Below are 26468 nucleotides of genomic sequence, written 5' to 3' on the forward strand. Positions count from 1 at the left end.
GATCTTGCTTTGAATCATGACCTGTCAGACACTGAAAGCCATATTTTTAACTATCATGTAAACTGGTATTTCTGCAACTCTGATTTTGAGGAAATTTTGGCAGATTTCGGTTCTAGAGAGAATTATCTTGGAAATAAGCAATTAAATATAAACAGGTATTATATGAAATATTCAAATGCCCATGGGAAGCTGTCCCTCGATTAGATACATTTGTCAAGACAGTTAACAATACTATATGTGAATGCTTGTTTTTGTAGCAATATTACTAATGGTTAGATGTCCATCTACGTGCAGAGGTTGGCAAACTTCCTGTAAAAGCCAGATAGTAACTCTTTTCAGCTTTGTGGGTCATGGAGTCTCTGTCATAATTACTCAGACATAGACCATCCATATGTAAATGAGTATGGATGTGTTTCAAAAAAACTTTTTTTTACTAAACAGGCAGTGGTGTACTGGAACCATGCTCCAAAGTTTGCCAACCCCTGAGATAGAGGGCTAAAATCATCTCACTTCATTGAGGAGGCTCTAGAAAGGTGCTACAATTGCAGGAAGAAAAAATAGATGTATTTTCATTTTAAGCAATACCTGAATCTCATTTTTATAAATGGAGGGAGTCGACATAGTTTTCATTTTCACTTAATACAACTTTCATTTCGTGTCAGTGGTATTAAATGATGATTAAGAGGAAAGGGACTTGTGTTAAATGATAAAGGTATTTTATAAGGAAGAATGTCTGACCTGTCAGATTAACTAAACATTGGAAGACACTTCAGAGGCAATATTAGTATATGAAATAATGTTAAGAAAAACATAGTGAAGCTCAATACTAGTCCGTCTATACAGATTTAATGACCACCTAGGATACCATTTCTCTTGGAGAAATACAAAGCTGAAGAGGAAAGGGAAAGAAAAGAAATAAATATTAGAGAATTAAATGTATTTAGTTTATGGGAAATTATTTATTAAAATTATTTCTAAACAGTAGCCATCTCTAGAGATAGCAAAGAAGAAAATAGATCAGCCTTCATGGACTGGATTTAGATTTCTAACTATCTGAAATCATGGAATGGATTCATATAAGCTCTTGAAATTAGTACATCTCTATTATGCTATAGTTTTATGAAGCAGACACTAAAATGACTGTGTATGTGTGTGGATACAAAATCATATATATATTTTAAACTTTAAAGTCATATATATGTACAATGTTCATTATCTCTTCTCTGGATGGTATATAGTATTATATATATGTGCATATGTATGTTCTGTGTGTATATCTACTCATATATAGTGTTTATATAGTAAATGTGGTGTTTATGTACACATTTTGGTATATATAGTACAGGTAGTTTATATATACATATATATTATATGTCTACATATATATACTATACAAAGAATAGAGAATAATATGCACAGATAAATATTTATGCATCATTCATTTTATTAAGTTTTCACATCAAAAGGTAATATAAAAAAGGTAATACCAAAAAATTGGTGAAGTTAACAGTGAGTAGATATTAAAATTTTTAACATTTTAATAAATTTGCATTTTTATTGTTTACTTAATGAAATTATCATTTTGTTATGTTAAAATAAATGTTCGACAAATAAAAATTTTATGTATTTATCATGTACAACATGTTGTTTTGAAATATGTATACATTATGGAATGGCTAAATTGAGCTAATTAACATACAGATTACCTCACATGTATATCATTTTTGTTTGTGGTGAGAACACATAATATCTACTCTCTTAGCAGCAATTTTCAAGAATACAAAACATTGTTATTAACTATACTTACTATGTTGTACAATAGATCTCTTGAACTTATTCCTCGAATCTAACTGAAATGGTGTATCCTTTGACAAATATCTCCCCAATGCCCCCCAACACCTCTAGCCCCTGGTAACTATCATTCTATTCTCTACTTTTTTTTTTTTTTTTGAGACGGAGTTTCACCCTGTCTCCAGGCTGGAATGCAGTGGCCTGATCTCAGCTCACTGCAACCTCCGCCTCCTGGGTTCAAATGATTCTCCTGCCTCTATGTGTTCAACTTGTTTAGATTCCATAGATAAGTAAGATTGTGCAGTATTTGTCTTTCTTTGCCTGGCTTATTTCACTTAACATTCTTCAGGTTCATCCATGTTGTTGCAAATGACAGGATTTCCTTCTTTCTTAAGGCTGAACTGTATTCCATTGTGTATATATGCCACAGTTTCTTTATTTATTCATCTGTGATGGACACAGGTGGCTATCGTGAATCATGCTGCAGTAAACGTGGGAGCGCGGATCTCTCTTCAACATACTGGTTTCATTTCCTTTGGATAAAAACCCAGTAGGATTTCTGGATCATACTGGGTAGTTCTATTTTTAATTTTTTTGTTTTCCATAATGGCTTTACTAATTTACATTCCCACCAACAGTGTGCAAAGGTTCCCTTTCCTCCACATCATCTCCAACATGGTGTCTTTTTGATAATAGCTGATGTCTTTTTGATAATAGCTGTTCTAACAGGTGTGAAGTGATAGCTTATTGGGTTATTAATTTGCAATTCTCTGATGATTAGTAATTCTGAGCATTTTTTCTTTTTTTAATATATATTTTATTGCACTTTAGGTTCTGGGGTACATGAGAAGAACATGCAGGATTCTTGCATAGGTACATACATGAGAATGTGGTTTGCTGCCTCTATCCCCATCACCTATATCTGGCATTTCTCCCTATGTTCTCCCTCCCCAACTCCCTACCCACCACTGTCCCTCCCCTAGTCCCCCCCAACAGACCTCAGTGTGTGATGCTCCCCTCCCTGTGTTCATGTGTTCTCTCATTGTTCAACACCCACCTATGAGTGAGAACATGCGGTGTTTGGCTTTCTGCTCTTGTGTCAGTTTGCCGAGAATGATGGTTTCCAGGTTCATCCATGCCCCTAGAAAGGCCAGAAACTCATCGTTTTTTATGGCTGCATAGTATTCCATGGTGTATATGTGCCACATTTTCCCTGTCCAGTCTATCATCGATGGGCATTTGAGTTGGTTCCAGGTCTTTGCTATTGTAAACAGTGCTGCTATGAACATATGTGTGCATGTGTCTTTGTAATAGAATGATTCATAATCCTTTGGATATACACCCAGTAATGGGATTGCTGGGTCAAATGGAATTTCCATGTCTATGTCCTTGAGGAATCGCCACACTATCTTCCACAATGGTTGAAGTAATTTACACTCCCACCAACAGTGTAAAAGTGTTCCTATTTCTCCACATCCTCTCCAGCATCTGTTGTCTCCAGATTTTTTAATGATTGCTGTTTTAACTGGCATGAGGTGGTATCTCAATGGAGTTTGATTTGCATTTCTCTAGTGACCAATCATGATGAGCATTTTTTCATATGTTTGTTGGCCTCATATATGTCTTCTTTTGAAAAGTGTCTGTTCATATCCTTCTCCCACTTTTGAATGGGTCTGTTTGTTTTTTCTTGTAAATCTGTTTTAGTTCTTTGTAGATTTTTGATATAAGTCCTTTGTCAGATGGGTAGATTGCAAAATTTTTTTCCCATTTTGTTGGTTGTTGGTTCACTCTAATGATTGTTTCTTTTGCTGTACAGAAGCTCTGGAGTTTAGTTAGATCCCATTTGTCTATTTTGGTTTTTGTTGCCAATGCTTTTGATGTTTTAGTCATGAAGTCCTTGCCTATGCCTATGTCCTGAATGGTTCTGCCTAGGTTTTCTTCTAGAGTTTTTATGGTATTAGGTCTTATGTTTAAGTCTTGAATCCATCTGGAGTTAATTTTAGGGTAAGGTGTCAGGAAGGGGTCCAGTTTCTGCTTTCTGCACATGGCTAGCCAGTTTTCCCAACACCATTTATTAAACAGGGAATCCTTTCCCCATTGCTTGTTTTTGTCAGGTTTGTCAAAGATCAGATGATTGTAGATGTGTGGCGTTGCCTCTGAGGCCTCTGTTCTATTCCATTGGTCTGTATCTCTGTTTTGGTACCAGTACCATGCTGTTTGAATTACTGTAGCCTTGTAGCATAGTTTGAAATTAGGTAGTGTGATGCCTCCAGCTTTGTTCTTTTTGCTTAGAACTGACTTGGCTATGTGGGCTCTCTTTTGGTTCCATATAAAGTTTAAGGTGGTTGTTTCCAGTTTATGAAGAGGGTCATAGGTAGCTTGATGGGGATAGCATTGAATCTATAAATTACTTTGGGCAGAATGGCCATTTTCACAATATTGATTCTTCCTAACCATGAGCATGGAATGTTTTTCCATCTGTTTGTGTCCTCTCTTATTTCCTTGAGCAGTGGTTTGTAATTCTCCTGGAAGAGATCCTTTGTTAGTTGTATTCCTAGGTATTTTACTCTCTTTGTAGCAATTGTGAATGGCAGTTCATTCTTGATTTGGCTCTCTTTAAGTCTGTTATTGGTGTATAGGAATGCTTGTGATTTTTGCACATTGATTTTGCTGAAGTTGCTTATCAGTTTAAGGAGATTTTGGGCTGAGATGATGGGGTCTTCTAAATATACAATCATGTCGTCTGCAAATAGAGACAATTTGACTTCCTCCTTTCTTAATTGAATATCCTTTATTTCTTTCTCTTGCCTGATTGCCCTGGCTAGAACTTCCAATACTATATTGAATAGGAGTGGTGACAGAGGGCATCCTTGTCTAGTGCCAGATTTCAAAGGGAATGCTTCCAGTTTTTGCCCGTTCAGTATGATATTGGCTGTGGGTTTGTCATAAATAGCTTTTATTATTTTGAGATATGTTCTGTCGATACCTAGTTTATTGAGAGTTTTTAGCATAAAGGGCTGTTGAATTTTGTTGAAGGTCTTTTCTGTATCTATTGAGAAAATCATGTGGTTTTTGTCTTTGGTTCTGTTTATGTGGTGAATTATGTTTATAGACTTGCGTATGTTGAACCAGCCTTGCATCCCTGGGATGAAGCCTACTTGATGGTGATGGATAAGCTTTTTGATTTGCTGTTGCATTCTGTTTGCCAGTATTTTATTGAAGATTTTTGCATCTATGTTCATAATGGATATTGGCCTGAAGTTTTCTTTTCTTGTTGTGACTCTGCCGGGTTTTGGTATCAGGATGATATTGGTCTCATAAAATAATTTGGGAAGGATTCCCTCTTTTTGGATTGTTTGGAATAGTTTCAGAAGGAGTGGTACCAGCTCCTCTTTGTATGTCTGGTAGAATTCAGCTGTGAACCCATCTGGACCTGGGCTTTTTTTGGTTGGTAGGCTAGTAATTGCTGCCTCAATTTCTGCCCTTTTTATTGGTCTATTCAGGGTTTTGACTTCTTCCTGGATTAGGCTTGGGAGGGTGCAAGTGTCTAGGAATTAATCCGTTTCTTCCAGGTTTACTGGTTTATGTGCATAGAGTTGTTTGTAGTAACCTCTGATGGTGGTTTGTATTTCTGTGGAATCTGTGGTGATATCCCTTTTATTGTTTTTTATTGCATCTATTTGATTCTTCTCTCTTTTCTTTTTATTAATCTGGCTAGTGATCTATTTTGTTGATCTTTTCAAAAAACCAGCTCCTGGATTTATTGATTTTTTGAAGGGTATTTTGTGTCTCTATCTCCTTCAGTTCTGCTCTGATCTTAGTTATTCCTTGTCTTCTGCTAGCTTTTGAGTTTTTTGATCTTGCTCTTCTAGCTCTTTCAATTTTGACGATAGGGTGTCAATTTTAGATCTCTCCTTATCATGTGGGCATTTATTGCTATAAATTTTCCTCTAGGCACTGCTTTAAATGTGTCCCAGAGATTCTGGTAATGTTGTGTCTTGGTTCTCGTTGGTTTCGAAGAACATTTTTATTTCTGCCTTCATTTCATTGTTTATCCAGTCAACATTCAAGAGCCAGTTGTTCAGTTTCCATGAAGTTGTGCGGTTCTGAGTTAGTTTCTTAACCCTGAGTTCTAATTTGATTGCACTGTGGTCTGAGAGACTGTTTGTTATGATTTCCATTCTTTTGCATTTGCTGAGGAGTGATTTACTTCCAATTATGTGGTCAATTTTAGAGTAGGTATGATGTGGTGCTGAGAAGAATGTATATTCTGTAGTTTTGGGGTGGAGAGTTCTGTAAATGTTTATTAGGCTTGCTTGGTCCAGATCTGAGTTCAAGTCCTAGATATCCTTGTTAATTTTCTGTCTCATTGATCTAATATTGACAGTGGAGTGTTAAAGTCTCCCACTATTATTGTGTGGGAGTCTAAGTTTCTTTGTAGGTTGTTAAGAACTTGCTTTATGTATTTGGGTGCTCCTGTATTGGGTGCATATATATTTAGGATTGTTAGCTCTTCTTGTTGCACTAATCCTTTTACCATTATGTAATGCCCTGCTTTGTCTCTTTTGATCTTTGTTGGTTTAAAGTCTGTTTTATTAGATACTAGGATTGCAACTCCTGCTTTTTTTTGCTGTCCATTTGCTTGGTAAATCTTCCTCCATCCCTTTATTTTGAGCCTGTGTGTATCCTTGCACATGAGATGGGTTTCCTGGATTCAGCGCACCAATGGGTTTTAACTTTTATCCAATTTGCCGGTCTGTATCTTTTGATTGGGCATTTAGCCCATTTACATTCAAGGTTAATATTGTTATATGTGAATTTGATCCTGCCCTTTTGATGCTAGCCAGTTGTTTTGCCCATTAGTTGACACAGTTTCTTCATTGTGTCGCTGCTCTTTACCATTTGGTACGTTTTGGAGTGGCTGGTACTGGTTGTTCCTTTCTATGTTTAGTGCTTCTTTCAGGAGCTCTTGTAAGGCAGGCCTGATGGTGATGAAATCTCTGAGCAATTGCTTGTTCCTAAAGGATTTTATTTCTCATTCGCTTATGAAGCTTAGTTTGGCTGGATATGAAATTCTGGGTTGAAAGTTCTTTTCTTTAAGGATGTTGAATATTGGCCCCCACTCTTCTGGCTTGTAGGGTTTCTGCTGAGAGATCAACTGTGAGTCTGATGAGCTTTCCTTTGTGGGTAACCCAACCTTTCTCTCTGGCTGCCCATAGCATTTTTTCCTTCATTTCAACCCTGGTGAATCTGAAAATTATGTGCCTTGGGGTTGCTCTTTTTAGGAATATCTTTGTGGTGTTCTCTGTATTTCCTGGACTTGAATATTGGCCTGTCTTGCTAGGTTGGGGAAGTTCTCCTGGATAATACCCTGAAGAGTGTTTTCCAGCTTGGATTTATTCTCTCCGTCACATTCAGATACACCTATCGAACATACATTAGGTCTTTTCACATAATCCCATATTTCTTGGAGGCTTTGTTCATTTCTTTTTATTCTTTTTTCTTTAATCTGCCCTCTCATTTTCTTTCATTGAGTAGATCTTCAATCTCTGATATCCTTTCTTCTGCTTGGTCAATTCGACTACTGAAACTTGTGTATGATTTGTGAAGTTCTCGTGTTGTGTTTTTCAGCTCCATCAATTCATTTATATTCCTCTCTAAGCTGTTTATTCTTGTTAGCATTTTGTCAAACCTTTTTTCAAGGTTCTTAGTTTCTCTGCATTGGGGTAGAACATGTTCTTTTAGCTCAGAGAAATTTGTTATTACCCAGCTTCTGAAGCCTGTTTCTGTCAATTCAGCAGATTCATTCTCTATCCAGCCTTGTTCCCTTGCTAGAGAGGAGGTGTAATCCCTTGGAGGAGGAGAGGCATTCTGGTTTTAGGTGTTTTCATCCTTTTTGTGCTGGTTTCTTCCCATCTTTGTGGATTTATCTACCTGTGGTCTTTGTAGTTGGTGACTTTCAGATGGGTCTCTGAGTGGATGTCCTTTTTGTTGATGATGAAGTTATTTCTTTCTGTTTTTTAGTTTTCCTTTTAACAGGCCCCTCTGCTGTAGGACTGCTGGAGGCCCACTCTAGACCCTGCTTGCCTGGGGATCATCTGCAGTGGCTGTAGAACAGTAAGGGTTGCTGCCAGTTTCTTCTTTTATCTTTGTCCCAGAAGGATAACCCCCAGATGTCAGCCTGAGCTCTCCTTTATGAAGTCTCTCTTTGGATATACGGGGGTCAGGGAGCTGCGTCAGGAGACAGTCTGTCCCTTATAGAAGCTCTAGTGCTGAGCTGTGAGCTCCATTGTTCCATTCAGGGCTGCTGGGCAGGTATGTTTAAGTCTGCTGCAGCGGAACTCTTAACTACCTTTCTTTCCCAGCTGCTCTTTCCTGGGAAGGTGGGGCTTTATTTATAAGTTCCTGACATGCTGCTGCCTTTTTTCAGATATGCCCTGCCCAGCGAGGAGGTAGCCTGGTCACAGTCTGCCAGCAGAGGCGTTGCTGAGCTGCTGTGGGCTCTGCCCAGCTGCTGTGTGAACTTCCTTGCAGTTTTGTTTATAGAGGTATAGTTAGAACTGCCTCGGTAATGGCAGATGCCCTTTCTCCCACAGAGCTGGACTGTCCTGGGTCCAGCTGTGCTTGCTGTGAAACTCTCAGTACAGAGCGTTTCAGATTGCTGGCCTTTGTGGGGGTGGAACTGGCCGAGCCAGATCACCTGGCTCCCTGTTTCAGCCCCCTTTTTTTCAGTTAAACGGGCTGGGATTACAGGTGTGAGCCACCACATGAGGCCAGAAAAGTTCTTTATAATGAAATACTATATAATTCAATAAGCAAATACTTTGGCACTCTTATACTCTATGACATAACAAAGTGGTCAGGTGCTACCACTACCTATAGTGAATAAGTAGATATAAGAAAAGCAAGACAATATTTGGTTAGTTATTATAGCCTCTCTCTTTAATCTTTCTTCATATTTAACATTTTAAACTGTTTTCCTATATAATCACTGAATGTTGTATGAATGAATCAAATACTGGGAGCCACAGTATCATTAGTGATGTGATGTTTCTGAAATATCAAATAGACTAAAAAACATCCAGAAAAAAAGCAAAGCTTAATTTTCCCTCTATTTACATGATTTCTTTTTTTGAGATGGAGTCTCGCTCTGTCACCCAGGCTAGAGAGTGCAATGGTGCAATTTCAGCTCACTGCAGCCTTTGCTTCCTGGGTTCCAGCAATTCTCCTGCCTCAGCCTCCCAAGTAGCTGGGATTACAGGCACTCACCACCATGCCCAGCTGATTTTTGTATTTTTATTACAGATGGGGTTTCATCATGTTGGCCAGGCTGGTCTTGAACTTTTGACCTCAAGTGATCCACTTGCCTTGGCCTCCTAAAGTGCTAGGATTACAGGTGTGAGCCACCACACTTGGCCCTTATTTACATGATTTTTATTTTCTTGGAATATTGTGATACTCAGTTTGAACGCTGTAAAAACACTTTATATGTAACATGGAGTTAGATTCTAGGCTGTCTTCATGTTATATACAGATAGATTCTTCACCCTTATTAAAGTGTGGCAGGACTGCCCAGCTCATGGCTGGCTGGCTGGCACTCCAGGCCTCTGCCCAGTAGTACCTTCCATACACTGTGACAATGAAAAACACCCCTGGAAATTTCCAGAACCCTCCCTGGGTGGCAGTACCAGCCCCCCTGAATACCGTGATTGGATCCATATGGACCAGAAGCGTTTTTATCTATCTTTGTTGAAAAACATACTATTATATTGCTGGAGGGCATTTGATTTTTGACACATTCTAGAATTATGTTTAACACTATGGGTTTGCCTGATTCCCACTTTACTTTCTGAATCAGAATGGACCTGATCTGTCTCCCTGCCTGGCTGGGGAAGTGGCCTGAGTTCACTGCCAGGATAGCCAGGACTTGTGTTCAGAGGGGGCACCAGCAGGAAGGTTTGTGACCTCTCAGCACAATGCCACCCTGCAGGCAACCTTACCATAACCCTTGTTCTTCAGAGGGTGTGTAGGATCTTGGAAGCCCTAAGCAGAACATACAGATGGCTCCATTGTACAGATAAGGAAACTGAGACCCAGAGAGGGAGAGAGACTTGGCTGAGTCACACAGTAAGTCAGACATTAATTAGGCCTTGAGTTGAAGTCAGTACCAACAAATAACTTAGTCTTAGGGACTGGAAAGGACCTGAGAGACCATCCAGGCCACTCCCCTGCTGGGTGAATCCCCTCCACACCCGGACAGATGGTCAGGCTCCAGCCTGTACTTAATCATCTTCAGAAATGGGCAGTTTAATATTTCTCAAGGTACTTTGTCACATAATGGGACTGTTCTCATTTTCGAAATATTCTGAGTTGACACCTTTCTCCCTGTGTCCCGTTCTCCTTTCTGTTCTCTCTGGGTGCAGTTTGGCCCTCTTGATCCCATGGGACATGCATGTTCCCTATAGCCCCTATGACAACCCTTTAGAAATGCCAAAATTGGGCTTTCTTCAGTCTCTGCCATTGTACTTGTCACTGAGATTATTGTGACGAACCAACCTGATGTGGTTCTTGTCTTTATGGAGCTTTTATTACAGCAGGAAGACAAAGACTACACAAGTGTGAGCAGGTGCACTGAGGCTCGCTGCCCCATGGCCTTCACAGTGTGGTGTCATGGAAAGACTTGGGCCCTGGGGCTGGCCAGGCTGCATTTGATTCCATCCATGGTGACATGTGTGTCCTCACAGTACTGCTTTCAGTCTATCAGACTCAAATAATGACTTTCTCATAGGGCGTTGGAAAGATGAACAAGAGAGAGTATTAATAAGAATGCTGTATTGGGAGACCGAGGTGGGTGGATCACCTGAGGGCAGGAGTTCGAGACCAGTCTGTCCAACATGGTGAAACACCATCTCTGCTAAAAAAAAAAAAAAAATAGCTAGGTGTGGTGGTGCATGCCTGTAATCCCAGCTACTTGGGAGGCTGAGGCAGGAGAATTGTTTGAACCCAGGAGGCGAAGGTTGCAGTGAGCCGAGATCACACCACTGCACTCCATCCTGGGCAACAAGCGTGAAACTCAGGCTCGAAAAAATAAAATTCTGTTAAGTGTTCAGCACTGCGATGCTCAATGCTTAGCTTCTTTCTCTTTCTCTTTCCTTCCCCCAGTCTGATGTGTTTGGAGCATCTTCCACAAAGGACTTAAAGCTCAGGATAAAATGATTTATCACAGGAAAATCAGCCAGATTTACCTCTGCTGCTCTTGAATTTCACCCTTTGGTTAGATAACCATGAGATACTTTAAACTTTATACAGGCAAAACACAAACAAGGAACGCATGTGTATTTTGATTAAAGTTGAAGGCAAAAAAGTAAATGATCTCACAGATTAATTGCTATAATGTTATACTATATATTGACTAATGTCACCATTGACTAACATCACCCTATCACCATATCTTATATATTGACATTATAATCAGTCCACATTATTAGTCTGAATATGTATGAGTGCCTATTGGTGTTCCCCAAGTACATTATAATTTTAAAAGCATTCCCTGACCACGCAAGTCTGGAAAATGCTGAACCAGAGAGGTTTTATGATAATCTCTATTTGACAGATGAAGATATTGATGCTATTGAGTAACACATACCTTGCTATTTCTTAAACATATTTCTTCTGTGGCTGTTCAGTTGATGGTATTCTATCTTGACATCCTGAAACAGCTGTCCTGTCGAGATTGTAGCATAGCTGTTCTGTCTTTGTGAGTCATAGGTGAGGTTTCTCTAAGCAGGGTGGACTTTGCAATGTGAGTTGGCAGGGAGGCCCGACAGGCTGGGGATCTCTTAAAACTGAGCCTGCAGGGAATCTGGATGTTTTCTCAGGGGATGGGAAAACATTGCCTCTGCCATCTAGGGGCAAACTAAAGAGGGCTGTCATGCTGTGATGAGAGTATCTTGTAAACACAATTATCAAGTTGCATGCTCTTCTCTGTTTATTTCCCTTCTGCTCTCCTTGAGTCATTAATAAAGTCTTAAAAGCTGTGTCACACCGGGTGCAGTGGCTCATGCCTATAATCCCAGCACTTTGGGAGGCTGAGGTGGGGGGATCACGAGATGAGGAGTTCAAGACCAGCCTGGCCAACTTGGCGAAACCCCATCTCTTACTAAAAATACAAAAATTAGCTGGGCATGGTAGCGTGTTCCCATAGTCCCAGCACTCAGGAGACTGAGGCAGGAGAATTGCTTGAACTGAGCCCCGGGAAGTAGAGGTTGCAGGGAGCCGAGATCACACCACTGCAGTCCAGCCTGGGCTACAGAGCGAGACTCCATCAAAAAAAAAAAAAAAAAAAGCTGTGTCCATGGCTACAGGGGCCTAATGAAAGAGTTGGAGCCCAGGTGTTGTCCAGAACATTAAAGGGCATCAAAACTTCCCTCCCTGTCCTAAGCCTGTTGCAGTGGTGGTAGCGACTAGTGAAATATCCCCAAAGGGAAAGTAAATTTGGGAGAGCATTGGGGCATCTGTTTCCCCAAAGAGACTTCCAGTGCCCCTCTCTGACTTATTAAGGAAGCAGGGAGGTTTCCTTGCAAATGACCGATCACCCAAGTGAAGTGACTGGTCGGTGGTCAGGAAGTGGGTGCCAGGCTAACATTTCCTGCAAGGGGCTTAGCCCAAGGTCTTGTTGTCCCATGGCTACGTGATGCCATTGAAATGAAAGGGGGGGAAACAGGCAGTGTTGATTTAAGGAAATGTGGCTTCTGTAGCTGGCCTAAGGTGGCACAGTAGGAGTTCCTTTGTATAAACTCAGCTCAGCTTGGCTTCCAACCAGCATGCTCATTTGGAACACCCCAGAGCTTCAGGGTGATCAAAGGCATGTACAAGTAATTCCTTACATGTCAACACCTTCATGCTTCTCCTTGAAATTTAAACCAGCAGTTGAAATCCAGAGGCTTGCAGGAGATCCTGTTCTCACTCTCGTGGTGTAAATGATCAGGCTGAGCATCCGGTTCCTGGGTCGGGGCAGCCAAGTGCCCCAACCAGGCTCTCTGAGTGGCTGGGTCTGTGTTTAAAACGATCCTCTTGGTGTGTCGGTTTCCAGCCAGTTCTCTTTAGAGGTCAGTGCTGTTGCCCAGAAGCACCAGCTCTGCACTGCTCTCTTTGCCCACCCTCCGCTTGTGAACCTGACCCAAGCGCAGGCTGTGCTGCTAGGACTTACGGCGAGTGTCCACCTTGGCAAGCTTGGCCCCTGAAGTCGGCTCAGCTTCCCTGTCCTGCCCGCTCTTGCTCTTCATGATTCCTACCCCCTGCCTTTTGGCTTACCACCTCCTGTGTGACTGGCAGACCACCTGGCTTCACTCAATCTCAATCCTTATTTGTAACATTATTAAAAACAGTGTTGCAGCTGGGTGCAGTGGCTCACATCTGTAATCCCAGTACTTTGGGAGGCTTAGGCAGATCACCTGAGGTCAGGAGTTTGAGACCAGCCTGGCCAACATGGGGAAACCCCATCTCTACTAAAAATACAAAAATTGGCCAGGCATGGTGGTAGTCTGTCATCCCAGCTACTCAGGAGGCTGAGGCAGGAGAATTGCTTGAATCCAGGAGGCAGACGTTGTGGTGAGCAAAGATCTTGCCACTGCACCCCAGCTTGGGCGACAGAACAAGATTCTGTCTCAAGAAAGAAAAACAAAAAGTGTTGCACACACATGCACACAAACAACATACTGAAGAAGAAAACAAAATAAAACCTAGAAAAGAAAAACAAAGCCAGTATTAGTAGCTTTCTTATAGCTTAGCTGTGGAGATAAAGTGAAATAACTATTGTAAGGTGTATCATAGGTGCCATAAATGGTAGTTCTTATAATTGTGTGTTATTAATAATATTTTAAAGTGTTACCAGAAAGGGGTCCCAATCTAGACCCCAAGAGGGGGTTCTTAGATCTTGTGCAAGAAAAAATTCAGGGCAAGTTCGTAGAATAAAGTGAAAGCAATTTCTTATGAAAGTAGACAAATAAAAGAATGGCTACTCCATAGACAGAGCAGCCTTGATGGCTGCTGGTTGCCCATTTTATGGTTATTTCTTGATTGCATGATAAACAAAGGGTGGATTATTCATGCCTCCCCTTTTTAGACCATATACGGTAACTTCCTGATGTTGCCATGACGTTTGTAAACTGTCATGGCGCTGGTGGGAGTGTAGCAGTGAGGACGACCAGAGGTCATTCTTGTCGCCATCTTGGTCTTGGTTGGTTTCAGCTGGCTTCTTTACTGCAAGCTGTCTTATCAGTAAGGTCTTTATGACCTGTACCTTGTGTTGACCTCCTATCTCATCCTGTGACTTAGAATGCCTTCACCTTCTAGGAATGCAGCCTAGTAGGTTTTAGCCTCATTTTACCCAGATCCTATTCAAGATGGAGTTGCTCTAGTTCAAATGCCTCTGATAAAAGTATTAAGATATATTAATACTCTAAGTAATGTATTTAGGGCTGTGAGCATTCCTCTAGGAACTGATATATGGACTTGAAGATGATATGATTTAGCAGAAAAAGTGTGGCCTTTGGAAATTTGAACACACACCCATGTTCAGATCCTGGCTCCCCAGGGTATAAAATGTGTGACCTTGGGGAAATAAATTACCCTTTAAATCTCAGTTTCCTTGCCTGTTTTGGGGGTGGGTGGGTAATAATAGTAGTATTAGGTTGAATCATTTGCAAATGTGTATGTTGCGGGGGAGTGTGTGTGTGTGTGTGTGTGTGTGTGTGTGTGTGTGTGTAGCTGGGTTTGACTTATAAAAATGACAGTTTAATGTGGTCACCCTTTAATGCCTATCTCATAGGGTTACTTATTAGAATGGAAAATAATGTACGAGCTGTGCCCAGCACAGAGCCTGTACTGCATTCTATCAGGTCACCTAGGAAGCTATTGCAGCAATTCACGTGAGAAATGCTGAGATGATTGAGGGACTATAAGGTGTATTCAGATGTAGAAATGTCAATTTGGTGACTGGGTGGGGGTGGGTGACATGGGCGACCCAAGAGAGGTATGCTCCAGAGATAGAGAGTGGGGAGCTATTTGCTTTCGGGGCATACTTTAACTAGAGTCCAGGGAGTGGTTGGAATCACTCAGGATTAGCGTTCGAAGGAATGTCACCTGTGATCCTGGATAGAACATGACAGCATTGAACAAAATGAGACAGAGGCAGCTTCCCATAAGCATTTGCTGAGTCCCCCTCCATTAATGCTCTTCCTGTGCTAGCTGGGGACAGAGAGGGCAGGAAAATTGAGGGATGAGGGCAATATTGCCCCTGCCTTCAAGGACTTAGCAGTGAGTATAGTTAACTCTGCTTCTTTTTTGTAGGGTTTTGGAATATGGGAAAAAACCTCCAGTTACAAAGTCTAAAAATGAAAATTCTGCATCAGGTACAGTGGCTCATGCCCATAATCCCAGCACTTTGGAAGGCTGGGGCAGGAGGACTGCTTGAGCCCAGGAGTTTGAGACCAGCCTGGGCAACAGAGCAAGACCCTGTCTCTACAAAAACAATAATAAAGAAAACCAAATAAATAAGTCAATGAAAATGCTATTACCTGTCTTGTAGGATTAGATCTCATGTATACATATTGACGTGCCTAGTGCAGTGCCTGGCACTGATCAGTACTGCAATTGCTCAATACTGCAATTGCTCAATACTGCTAGTTTAGCCAAAGAGCACTAGGAGGGAGGGCACCTTGTTTGAGTGCTGCAAAATAAGACACTGATATTCTTGAATTAAAAAAAAAGTTTAGGCCGGTCGCAGTGACTCAGGCCTGTAATCCCAGCACTCTGGGACGCCATGGCGGGCGGATCACGAGATCAGGGGTTTGAGACCAGCGTGGTCAACATGGTGAAACCCCTGTCTCTACTAAAAATACAAAAATTAGCTAGGCGTGGTGGCAGGTGCCTGTAATCCCAGCTACTCGGGAGGCACAATTATCACTTGAACCTGGAAGGCGGAGGTTGCAGTGAGCTGAGATCACACTGCTACACTCCAGCCTGGGCGACAGAATGAGTCTTTGTCTCAAAAAAAAAAAAAAAATGTTTAATGTGTAAATTATGGCAGGAATGCAAAGGATATAAGACTGGTGTGGGGAAGGAAGAAAAGCTAGGCCTGGTGATCCGAAGCACCTTTGGCTATAACCAGTTGTATTCATTCAGATGTGAGCTGAAGATTATTTAGCCAGTTCATTAGCAAGAAATCCTCACTATCGAAAAAACGATTTTAGCTGCAAGGGGAGCTTACTCAGCAGTGGAGTCTTATGTTCCAGGTGGGCTCAGCTGTGATGCCTTCTGGGCTCTCAGAAGAAGACTTGGGGAAGGAGAATGAGGCTGTGGGTCAGGGAGATGAGGCAGGCTATGGGCTGGACTCTGATGGGGTGGTCCCCAGGAGTTGGGAAATGAGAGGCTGACACCCAGGTGGACCCAGGAAATAGCCGAGGATCAGGAGACAGGTCCCAGTCACCCAAGGGTGAGCACTGGAGGATAGGTAGGCAGGCACCGAGACTCTGGCCAAGTAGGTTGGGATGAGCCTCACCTGGAAATCTGGTACCCTAGGAGGATGACCAGGAAACCAAGGCAGACAAAGACAAATAAGATGAAATACTAAAAATAGCACTGTGAGAGGGAGTAAGTCTACAGCTGGGAAGTGGCTGAGCTGAGATCTGAACCCAGGTCTGTCTGACTCCGAAGCCCACTCCCTTTCTGCCGCTGCTCCTCGCAGACATCCAGTGTGTGGACTCAGTGGAGGTAAAGGGAAGCTGCATTCTGAGGGCCCCAGGCATGCTGGGTCACCCAGCGTCCTTAGGAAGCTAGGCTTTAGGCCGAGCCAGTGGGACTTTGGACCCACGTGGTAGGGGAATTAAGTGGGGCCGGACAGAGGCTGGCTGGGACTGCACTGTGGGGAAGGAGTGGGGAGGCCAGGCAGGGCTGGCATGCCAGGCTGTGTCCTCACTCCCCTCAGCTCCAGCAGTTAGGGGCTGGGTGTGAGAAGGGACCCAAGAGGCACATGGACAGTCTCACAGTACGACTGGGCCCTTCCTGTTAAACAGGTTTCAATGTCCCAGGCGTGTTCTAGAGGAGCTTTTTGGTTGTTCACTAATGATGGGTAGATTATGGCCCACAGAAGGCTACTGGGCTCCAAAAGCAGAGTCCATTAAGTTGCATTGGCAGCAGGCTGGCGTTGGGGTAAAGCATGCTGAGAGGCTGTTCCTTGCCCCTCGAGCTTCCTGAGCAGAAGCACCAGGTGCCTTTATGCGCCGTGTGACGCCGTGTCCACCTCCGCAGTGAACTTGAGAACATCTGCAAAGAAAGGGCAGCGTGGCCCAGAACTGATGCTTTGGTTCCACCTTCGAGCTAGCTGACTGTAGATTTCTCAATGGACACTGTGGGCCTCAATTTCCTTGTTCTCCGTAGAGTGGAGGGTTGGCAATTTCATGGAGTAATATCTTTGCAGAGCATCAAAATTTAAAATGGCAGCAAACAAATGTGTTCAGAATGAGAATGAGAGTACTTATTCCAAGGTTTTTTCCGAAAGACCTCTTCAGATGCCTGTATTAATTATACTAGAAAGAGCTTAGGGTTGGAAATCAGAAGATTTAATGTTTTATTTAGGTTGGTGCAAAAGTAATTGCGGTTTTCACATCAATGGCAAAACCGCAATTACTTTTGCACCAGCCTAATAGTTCTGGTTGTGCTACTGGCTGTGTGGCCTTGGGCAAGTCTCCTTGCCCCGTGGCCTCAGTTTCTTTGTTTATAAAGTATGTGCATGTGCTTGCATGTGTGTGCGTGCGTGCGTGCGTGCGTGTGTGTGTGTGTGTAGCTATGTGTGTGTATCGTGATAAGTCTTTCCTGGGCCTTGAAGGGCTGGTCAGGAAGATAGGGGGAAGCTCCATATGGAGAAGGACTTTGGGAAGGAAAAGATGTGTATAGAGGGTTGCAGGCCAGGAAAGGAACTTCCCACGGGACCATAGATGATGGGCAGGAGCTTTACGGGCAAAGACACAGGAGGCTGGTGGAGGCCACAGGGAAGCCTGTGTAAAAGCATCGAGGTGAGAAAGAGGACAGAGGGAAGGGCAGGGAGACTGCCAGGGTTCACTGGTGCTGGCTGCCAAGGAAGGGAGGACCATCCAGGCCACGCGAGGAGTGCATGCGAGGGGTCAGCCCCAACTCCTTGGGGGTAATTGATGCCAGTGCCCCAGTAAACTCAGGATACCTCATCAGTGGTAGGCTGAACTGGGTTGCTTTCTTTGCCACTTAGATTTTCTTAACTGAAACTGTTCCAAAGCCAGAGAGTGGTGAAAATGTTTGACCGCACGGTGGCAGGTACGCCTCCTTTCCACGGTCCTGTGGTTCCTCACTCACCGAGAGCTGAGAGGTCCGTGCGGATACCTGTGCTCCAGTTCAAGGTGTGCCCCATCTGAGTTTAGAGTCTGAGTCTCATCCTTGCCAGACAGCAGCTCTTGTTCTTTCTAAGTGTGGGAGAGTTGTTGTATCAGAATTCATCATCTGTAGGAGATACCGGACAACCAGGCCTGGTTCCGATGAACAGTAAAGGGCTTGCGGAATATTATAAAGTCCTACATTAGCTCTGTGGCTGGAATTGTGCAAATAATACTCATTGGATGAAGTGAATTCCTCCTCTCCTTGTCCCCACTTTCCTCCAATGAGACCTGCTCCTCTCCCTGCAGTCCCTAAATCTGTTCGTGATACCATCACCCCTCCCCAAATTGCTAAAGCCCCAAACTGTGAGCTCACCCATGACCCTTTCCTCTTTCCCCTTTCACAGCTGTCCAGTCACCAGGTGCTCTGATTCCACCTCTTCTCTCAGCTCCCCGTTTCAACCCTGTTGTCCCTGCCCCAGCTCAGGCCTTCGGACCTTTGATAGCTTCGGGACCTTCCTGTACCTGGTCTCATTCCTTCCAAATGGTCTTCCTCCTGGGTGCCCTGGTGATGTGGGTGCATGTCACTGGCCAGTTGAAACTCCATCCTTTGCCTGCAGATCAAGTGTAAATACAAGAGTATTCTGTGATCTGTCCTGCCTGTTCCAGCCTCTGACTCCCAGGTGCACTCTTCTTCCTCTCTATCCTGTCTCTGGGTAATCTGGCCCATTGCGAGGGCCTTGGCCATCCTGAGGGGCCTGACGACCCCAGATCTCTCTCCCAAGCTCCAGACACACATTTCCCAGGAACCACAAACCTCTCCAGGCACATGCCCTCCAGGGTCCTCTGTCCAGCTCCTCATCTTCCCCCTGCCTCCCCACAACCTTTCCTCCTCCCCTTATTGTTTTTTGTTTGTTTCTGAGACGGAGTCTCGCTCAGTTGCCCAGGCTGGATTGCAGTGGCACAATCTCTGCTCACTGCAACTTCTGCCTCCCGGGTTCAAGCGATTCTTCTGCCTCAGCCTCCTGAGTAGCTGGGATTACAGGCATGTGCCACCACGCCTGGCTAATTTTTTTGTATTTTTAGTAGACACGGGGTTTCACCATGTTGGCCAGGATGGTCTCAATCTCCTGACCTCGTGATCCGCCTGCCTCAGCCTCCCAAAGTGCCAGGATTACAGGCGTGAGCCACCGCACCCAGCCTCCTCCTCCCGTTATATTCCCTGTGACTCCCTAGACATCGGGCAGTGATCCTGTATGCTCCTGTTTCCCTCTCCCAGTCACTCAGCTTTGTTGATTTTAGCTCCAAAATATTCCCAAACCTCTCTCCTTCTCTCTGACTTCACTGCCAGCCTCAGTTTAGGCTTTTCCTCTCTGACCCAGACCATCCACCCACTTGAGTACATTTTCTGTGTGACAGCCTGAGGAATCTTCCCATAGTCCACATCTAATTAAGTTGCTTTCTTCTCAAAACCTTTCAAAGAGTCTCCATCATTTTAGGACATTGCTCAAACTCCCTAAAACAATATTTGAGGGCCTTCCCTATGAGGCCCTTACCTCCTAGCTAGGCTTGATCTTCCTCCATCCCTTTTTCTCATACATCCCTCATTCATTCCGGCATGGGCTCTGGAATCTGCCTGCCTGGGTTCAAGTCCTGGCCTTGTGACCTATTGACTGTGTAACCTTTGACAAGTTACTTGACATCTCTGGACCTCCTTCTCCTTATCTGTAAAATAGGATTGTTATGAGGATTAAATGAGATAATATCTCCAAAGTACTTAGAACAGTGCCTGACCCATTATAAGCCCTCAGTAAGTATATGCTAATGTTATTATTATTATTGGTGGTGGTGGTGTTATCTGGCCCCTGCCGATCTCACTAGTGGGGTTTCCATGTGCACACCCCCCCACCCACTTTTTGTTCTCCTGCCATCGGAACTATCTGCAGTTTCCCAGAAGTGTCCTGCCGCTCCTGCCTTCATCACCCACCACTGGAGCAGCACGTCATCTGCTCAAGTTCTTCCTCTCCACCTCCCTGCTCTACCCCAACTCTGCCCCAACAGGCCATTCTTGCCCTTTCCATCTGGCCCTAGGTGACCTCACTGCAGACTGCCTTCCGTCTTAACTGAACTCAAAAATTGCCTTGAACATTGAGGTAGGAATTTGTCCTAGGTACCAGGCTCATATCCCTAAGGCTAGCAGTGGCTGGCCCTGCCTCCTGTCTGGCGTGCGCTGTGTGACATTGATTTTGTCTATCAGAGGCTTGTTTTTGCCTGAGATCTGCAGCGTGTGCCTGTGACATCAAAGGTCTGAGTTGCTAAGATTGGGTGCAAATCCACCTGAGTGACAAAGGGCTGCCCTAACTGGGTTTGACTTCCCCGGTATTGCAGACACAGACAGTATTTCTTCAGAAATTGGCCTCTTACCTGCCCCTCACTGCTAATAATGTTTTGGGGCTTGATATTCCAGTTGCTGCATTTCTCCCTCCAAATATTTGAGCTTGCTTCCTCCAAATGCCCTGCTGATTTCCTCAAATGCATCATAAATCTCAGATCCAAATCTCCTCCTCTTATAGATCATCCCAATGTGCTGATCCCAACAGCACAGTGGGAACTCTCCAGTGTGATGAATGCCGCTTGCGTGTTTGTAACGCAGCCCTCAACTGTGGTGATGTCGAGATAAATCATGGTTCAGCACTTGCTCTCTGGCAGAAGCCAGGGACCTTAGTGTGACCCCTTTATTTTATAGGTGAGTACAACAAAGCCCAGAAAGTTAGGTGACTTTCTCGAGACCACACAGTCAGAAAAAATTGGGACTAAAATCCAGGTTTTCTGTTTTTCACTATGGTTCTATTTCTAACTTACCAGAAGCTATGACTTAAAAAAAACTAAAAATTGGCCAGGCACAGTGGCTCACGCCTGTAATCCCAGCACTTTGGGAGGCTGAGGCAGGTGAATCATTTGAGGTCAGGAGTTCGAGACCAGCCTGGTCAACATGGTGAAACCTCGTCTCTACGTGGTGGTGCATGCCTGTAGTCCCGGTTACTTAGGAGGCTGAGGCAGGAGAATCGCTTGAACCCGGGAGGCAGAGGTTGCAGTGAGCCAAGATCGCACCACTGCACTCCATCCTGAGAAACTCAGTCTCAAAAAAAAAAAAAAAAAAAAAATTAAAAATTAATTTTAAGATTGTGGTAAAATGTAAATGAGAAAATTTATCAGATTAACCATTTTTAAATGTGCATTGCATGTACGTTAAGTGTACAGTGGCATTAAGTATACTCACATTTTTGTGTAACCATCATCCATCCATCCCCAGAATTTTTTTCATTTTGCAAAACTGCAGCTTTGTACCCATTAAACATTAACTTGCCATTCCCTCCAACCCCAACCCCTGGAAAACACCATTGTAATTTCTGTCTCTGAATTTGACTGCTCCAGGCACCTCATATAAGTACACTCTTACAGTATTTGTCTTTTGGGGTCCAGTTTATTTCGCTTAGCATAATATCCTCAGAATACACTCATTTTGTGCCATGTGTGAGAATTTTCTTCCTTCTTAAGGCTGAATAATATTTCATTTGTAGCGGTGTTTCTTTAAGACTATTTTAATATCTTATTAGAATATCGTACTGCTCGTATTGGAATTTTGAACCGAGGGACTTTCCCAGTAGCGTTTTCTAAATGCCCACTAGGGGGCAGTAAAAACCACATAAATTTTTCAATAGGCCAAAGGCGTGCCAGGCAATTAGGCCACTACCTCCTCTGCGTATCTCTTTCAGCCATCTGTGTATACAGTTACAAGGTAATGGATTTCAGGTCCAACAGTGGCTTTGGATAAAACTAGAGATACCATTAGTCGTAGCCTAAGTGCAAGTCTTCCTCACACTCCGGCTAACATCTGTGCAGAATACTTCATTGAATATGTTGGTTTCAGATGGTATCTTAATTTAATTCACTTAGTCCAGTGATTCTCAGACAGAGTGCACATCAGAATCACCTGTGGTGATTTTTTCCAAAATACACATGACCAGGTTTCATCCCAGATCGATTAAATCAGAATTGCTGAGGCTGGGGCTGAGGTATATGGATGATATTTTCATTCTGGTCCATCACTTCTTTTTAAGAGCCAATGTGTTACTTTTTAACTTTAATAACTGCTGGGAAAGGGTCATTCTTGAATAAACCTCAGAGGAGAGTAAATATGAATTCTGAAAAATGTTTCTCTTTTCAGGGCAGCAGTGGCTGAAGGGTCTGGTGGCTACGGGAACCACATTCTGAACAATTGTGAGGGTTTCCTATAGAGTCAGGCACCCAGACAGAAGATTTGAAACTGAGGCAGTCTGGCCACCTACAGATACAGTTCCTGGATGGCCATACTCAGGGCCAAAATCTTTAGGGTGAGGCCAGAGCACAGACATCAGTACTGTCTGATATATTAGGAGGAACCTTCCTGTAGTCAGAAGAGGAAAAAGAGATCTTCAATTTTATCTTGGAGGTGAAAATGGCCATGAACTTGAGGTGGGGTCAGGAGACCTAGGTTCTCATCCTGACCATCCTACTAGCTGGTTATGAGACCCAAGGGAAGTCATGTTGCCTCTCTGAGCCTCAGTTTCCCCCTTGAATTTTGAGAGCACTGGGTGATGTTGATCTCTGAGGATTCTTCTAGTTCTAAAATTTCAGTGACTCTATGAGTTTTAATAATCTTGATTTGTATGGCACTATTTTGGCGAAGAGCAGAAGAAGAATTCAGGAATCCAGTGAGTGACTGAGACTATTGACCATATAGTTTAATTTATTTAAGGCATATACATGGAATTCAAAGGAAAAAATATTGCTCTGGATAATCTATTAAACTGTTAGTATCTTCAGCATAGCAAAAGCTTTCCAGAGGGAAAAATTTCCCATCAGTGCAAACCTGACATTTATCACTTCCTGATCCATAGCTGCCATTTGTCCAGCATGCTTATATTTACTGTAAAGGGCCGAGTGTACGAATGCTTTGGATGAATATTAAGTAACTACATAAACGTCAAGGTCACAGTTGCAAGAAAGCCTCAGTGGAAGGCCCTGGGAGGCTTGCATTGATCTCTTGTGAAGTTCCATTCTTGAATCCTGCTGACAGGGGCAAACAATTGATGTGGACCATTATTAAGGCTTTAAGTGTTTCTCCATTGTTAAAGATCTTTTACAAGCCTGGAATAACTGATAGTGCCCAAGGAATTGGCAAAAGCTTCATTTAGAAATATGGGCTGGTCAAAGAGGTAAGTGCAACCGAGAGTGCTGTTGTCCTGGGTTGGGCTCACACAGCAAAGGTGGAGGGCTGAGAGGAGTCCCTCACTGGGGCACCCACCAACTCAGCCTGCCAGGCACTGCTCTCAGATTTCAGAGGGAAACTCTCATGCAAGAAGCTGCAGAGAGCCTGGCTCCCTCTTTGAAATCCATCCTTACATTTCCTCCAGCTTCTCTCCTGGTGAAAACCTCCTCTCCTGCCATTTCAGTCCATCCACTCTCCATAGTTGCAGGAAGCATCTCACCAGCATCGGGGGCAATGGGGTGAGGATGAATTATGCAGAACCACAGGTCCAGACCAACTATCTGGATGGTCAGGTGCCCAGATAGTTAATTATGTGAGTGTTCTGCTGACCTGGAGCTGGGAGGAGAGCAAATACTGCAGACGACAGGATCTTGTTTCAAAAAGATCTCAACAGATGGAAGGACTGGTTAGGTCTACCAGATGAACTTAAGAAGGGGCGTAAACATGAAACAGACATTTCCTGTGCACTAGCTCTGTGTTTGGTATTGCACTTGGTCCTTTGCATGTTTTAGTTTATTTCATCCTTACAATGACACAATGAGAGTAGGTGTCTATATCCCCATTTTTAAAGTGAGGAAACCAAGACATGGTGGGATAGAGGAAGGTCTGAGGGCTTTAGTCATTAATATAGATTCCGATCTCTGTTCTAACCTCATTAGCTGGCAAGCCACTTCATCTTCTTTTATTTTTATTTTTCTTTGAGACAAAGGTTTGCTCTCATTGCCAAGGCTGGAGTGCAGTGGTGCAATCTCCGCTCACTGCAACCTCCGCCTCCTGGGTTCAAGTGATTCTCCTGCCTCAGCCTCCCAAGTAGCTGGGATTACAGGTGCCTGCCACCACATCCGGCTAATTTTTTGTATTTTTAGTAGAGATGGGGTTTCACCATCTTGGGCAGGCTGGTCTCGAACTCCTGACCTCAGGTAATTCACCTACCTTGGCCTCCCAAAGTGCTGGGATTACAGGCGTGAGCCACTGTACCTGGTCAAGCCACTTCATCTTCTAAAAAGAGCGACAACCAGGCTTTGGACTGTCTTTTATTTGTCAGACTCTAGGTACTTAGCCTCTTGCATTTATTATTGCATTTAATTCTCAAAACAACCTTATTCCTGTTTCATAGATGGAAAGGGTGTAGATAACTTAGGTCACTTGCCCAAGGCCCAGAATAAGGAGCAGGGCCAGTGTCTAAGCCCAGGCCATCTGACTCCAACACCCGTGCTCTTAGCAACTGCTGTACCCTCTCTGTTCCCGACATGAAAAGGCACAACCATATTTCTGGTGAGGGTTAGATGAGCTAATTAGGTAAGTGCCTGATATAGTGCTCACAGGAGCTCATAAATGATATTAGCTCACCATCATTATTATTCTTAGCACTATTATTAGTTACATGACCCGTTCAAGGTGGAAGCTAATAACTGGCAAAACAGGATTTGAACCCAGGTCTTGTGACTGCCAATCCACTTCACAAGAGAGCTCTGTCTCACTCTGGAGTACAAGACGGGGGCCAATCCTGATGTCACGATCTCAGTACCTTGTGCAGTGTTGTCTCCATGGAAGATGCTTGGCACATGGTCAGATCGGCAGGGACCATCTTGTCACTCATTCACCACACATTTGCTAAGGCCCTGCTCTGTGCTAGGGATCCAGAGGGAAAAGAATATAATGTCAGCCATCCTTTTTTCCCCCTTCCAGGTTCGAATGGTGAAAGATGGTGACCCTTCCTGGAAGCCCACTTTTATCGTGAAACCTGATGGTGGTTGTCAGGGTGACGGAATCTACCTCATTAAAGACCCCAGCGACATCCGCCTGGCAGGGACCCTCCAGAGCAGGCCGGCGGTGGTCCAGGAGTACATCTGCAAACCTCTCCTTATCGACAAGCTCAAGTTTGATATTCGTCTGTATGTCTTACTCAAGTCCTTAGACCCCTTAGAGATTTATATAGCCAAAGACGGACTCTCCAGGTTTTGTACTGAGCCATATCAGGAGCCCAACCCCAAAAACCTGCACCACATCTTTATGCACTTAACCAACTATTCCCTGAACATCCACAGCGGCAACTTCGTCCATTCGGACAGTGCTAGCACAGGCAGCAAAAGGACTTTTTCCAGCATCCTTTGTAGACTGTCTTCCAAAGGCGTTGACATCAAGAAGGTCTGGTCTGACATCATCTCCCTGGTGATAAAGACTGTCATCGCACTGACTCCAGAGCTGAAGGTCTTCTACCAGTCGGACATCCCCACGGGGAGGCCGGGCCCCACGTGCTTCCAGGTAACCAGTTCTCAGCCTGCATTTCAGCCTTGACCAGCCTCAAGAGGGCTCTCTGGCTTCGTGTGGGATGAGTTATGGGGTGGGGTGGCCAGAGGAGGGGACAGGAGCGGTGGTGCTGTGGGCTTTGGTGTTAAACCTGGGCCCAACTTCCAGCTTTCTGTTTGCTAACTGTGTGATTTGGGGCAAGCTCCTTCCCTTCTGTTACCTGTAAAATGAAATGAAGAATACCTACCTTAAAAGGTTCTTGTAAGAATTAAATGAGATAACATATGTAAAGCAGAGTTTTACATTCATTCATTTACTCATTCATTCATTCACTTACTCATTCCACAACTTTTGCCACATGCTTAGTGGGGGTCAGGCATTGTCCCGGTTCTATTGAGACAGTAAGTCAGGGCCCTGCTGGCTGACGCACAGAGTCTGTTGTGAGAGATGTATAATTTAAAAATGATTATAAAGGGTTACAAGTGCTAGAATAGGAAACATCTGAGGTGCTGTGAGATGGTGGAGCCATGTCACATTCTCTGGGCGGTAGTGGCATGGTCAGGGAAGGCTTCCCAGAAGAAATGACAGTCAAACTGGAACCTGGAGTGACAGTTAGTCGGAGCAGGAGAAACTGGGTAAGGGCGAGGGAGACAAAGGGCTCCAGGTGGAAACTGTAGCCGGAGAGGTGAGCGGGAAGCATGAGGCGCTGGCAG

The 26468-nt window shown here is 43.8% G+C and overlaps 1 protein-coding gene across 3 annotated transcripts in view; it reads left to right on the forward strand.

Moving 5' to 3' along the window:
* The window catches only part of TTLL11 (tubulin tyrosine ligase like 11), a 275995-nt gene that overhangs the window by 79264 nt on the left and 170263 nt on the right, over positions 1–26468 (forward strand). For all 3 annotated transcript variants that reach the window (XM_012458208.3, XM_064378343.1, XM_064378341.1), the window contains one exon: positions 25195–25770. In XM_012458208.3, coding sequence (XP_012313631.2) covers positions 25195–25770 — 576 coding nt within the window. The remainder of the gene's footprint in view (positions 1–25194; positions 25771–26468) is intronic.

Source organism: Aotus nancymaae, unplaced genomic scaffold (genome assembly GCF_030222135.1).
Source record: "Aotus nancymaae isolate 86718 unplaced genomic scaffold, 86718_ANA_hifiasm-v0.15.2.pri h1tg000003l, whole genome shotgun sequence".
Taxonomy (NCBI): domain Eukaryota; kingdom Metazoa; phylum Chordata; class Mammalia; order Primates; family Aotidae; genus Aotus; species Aotus nancymaae.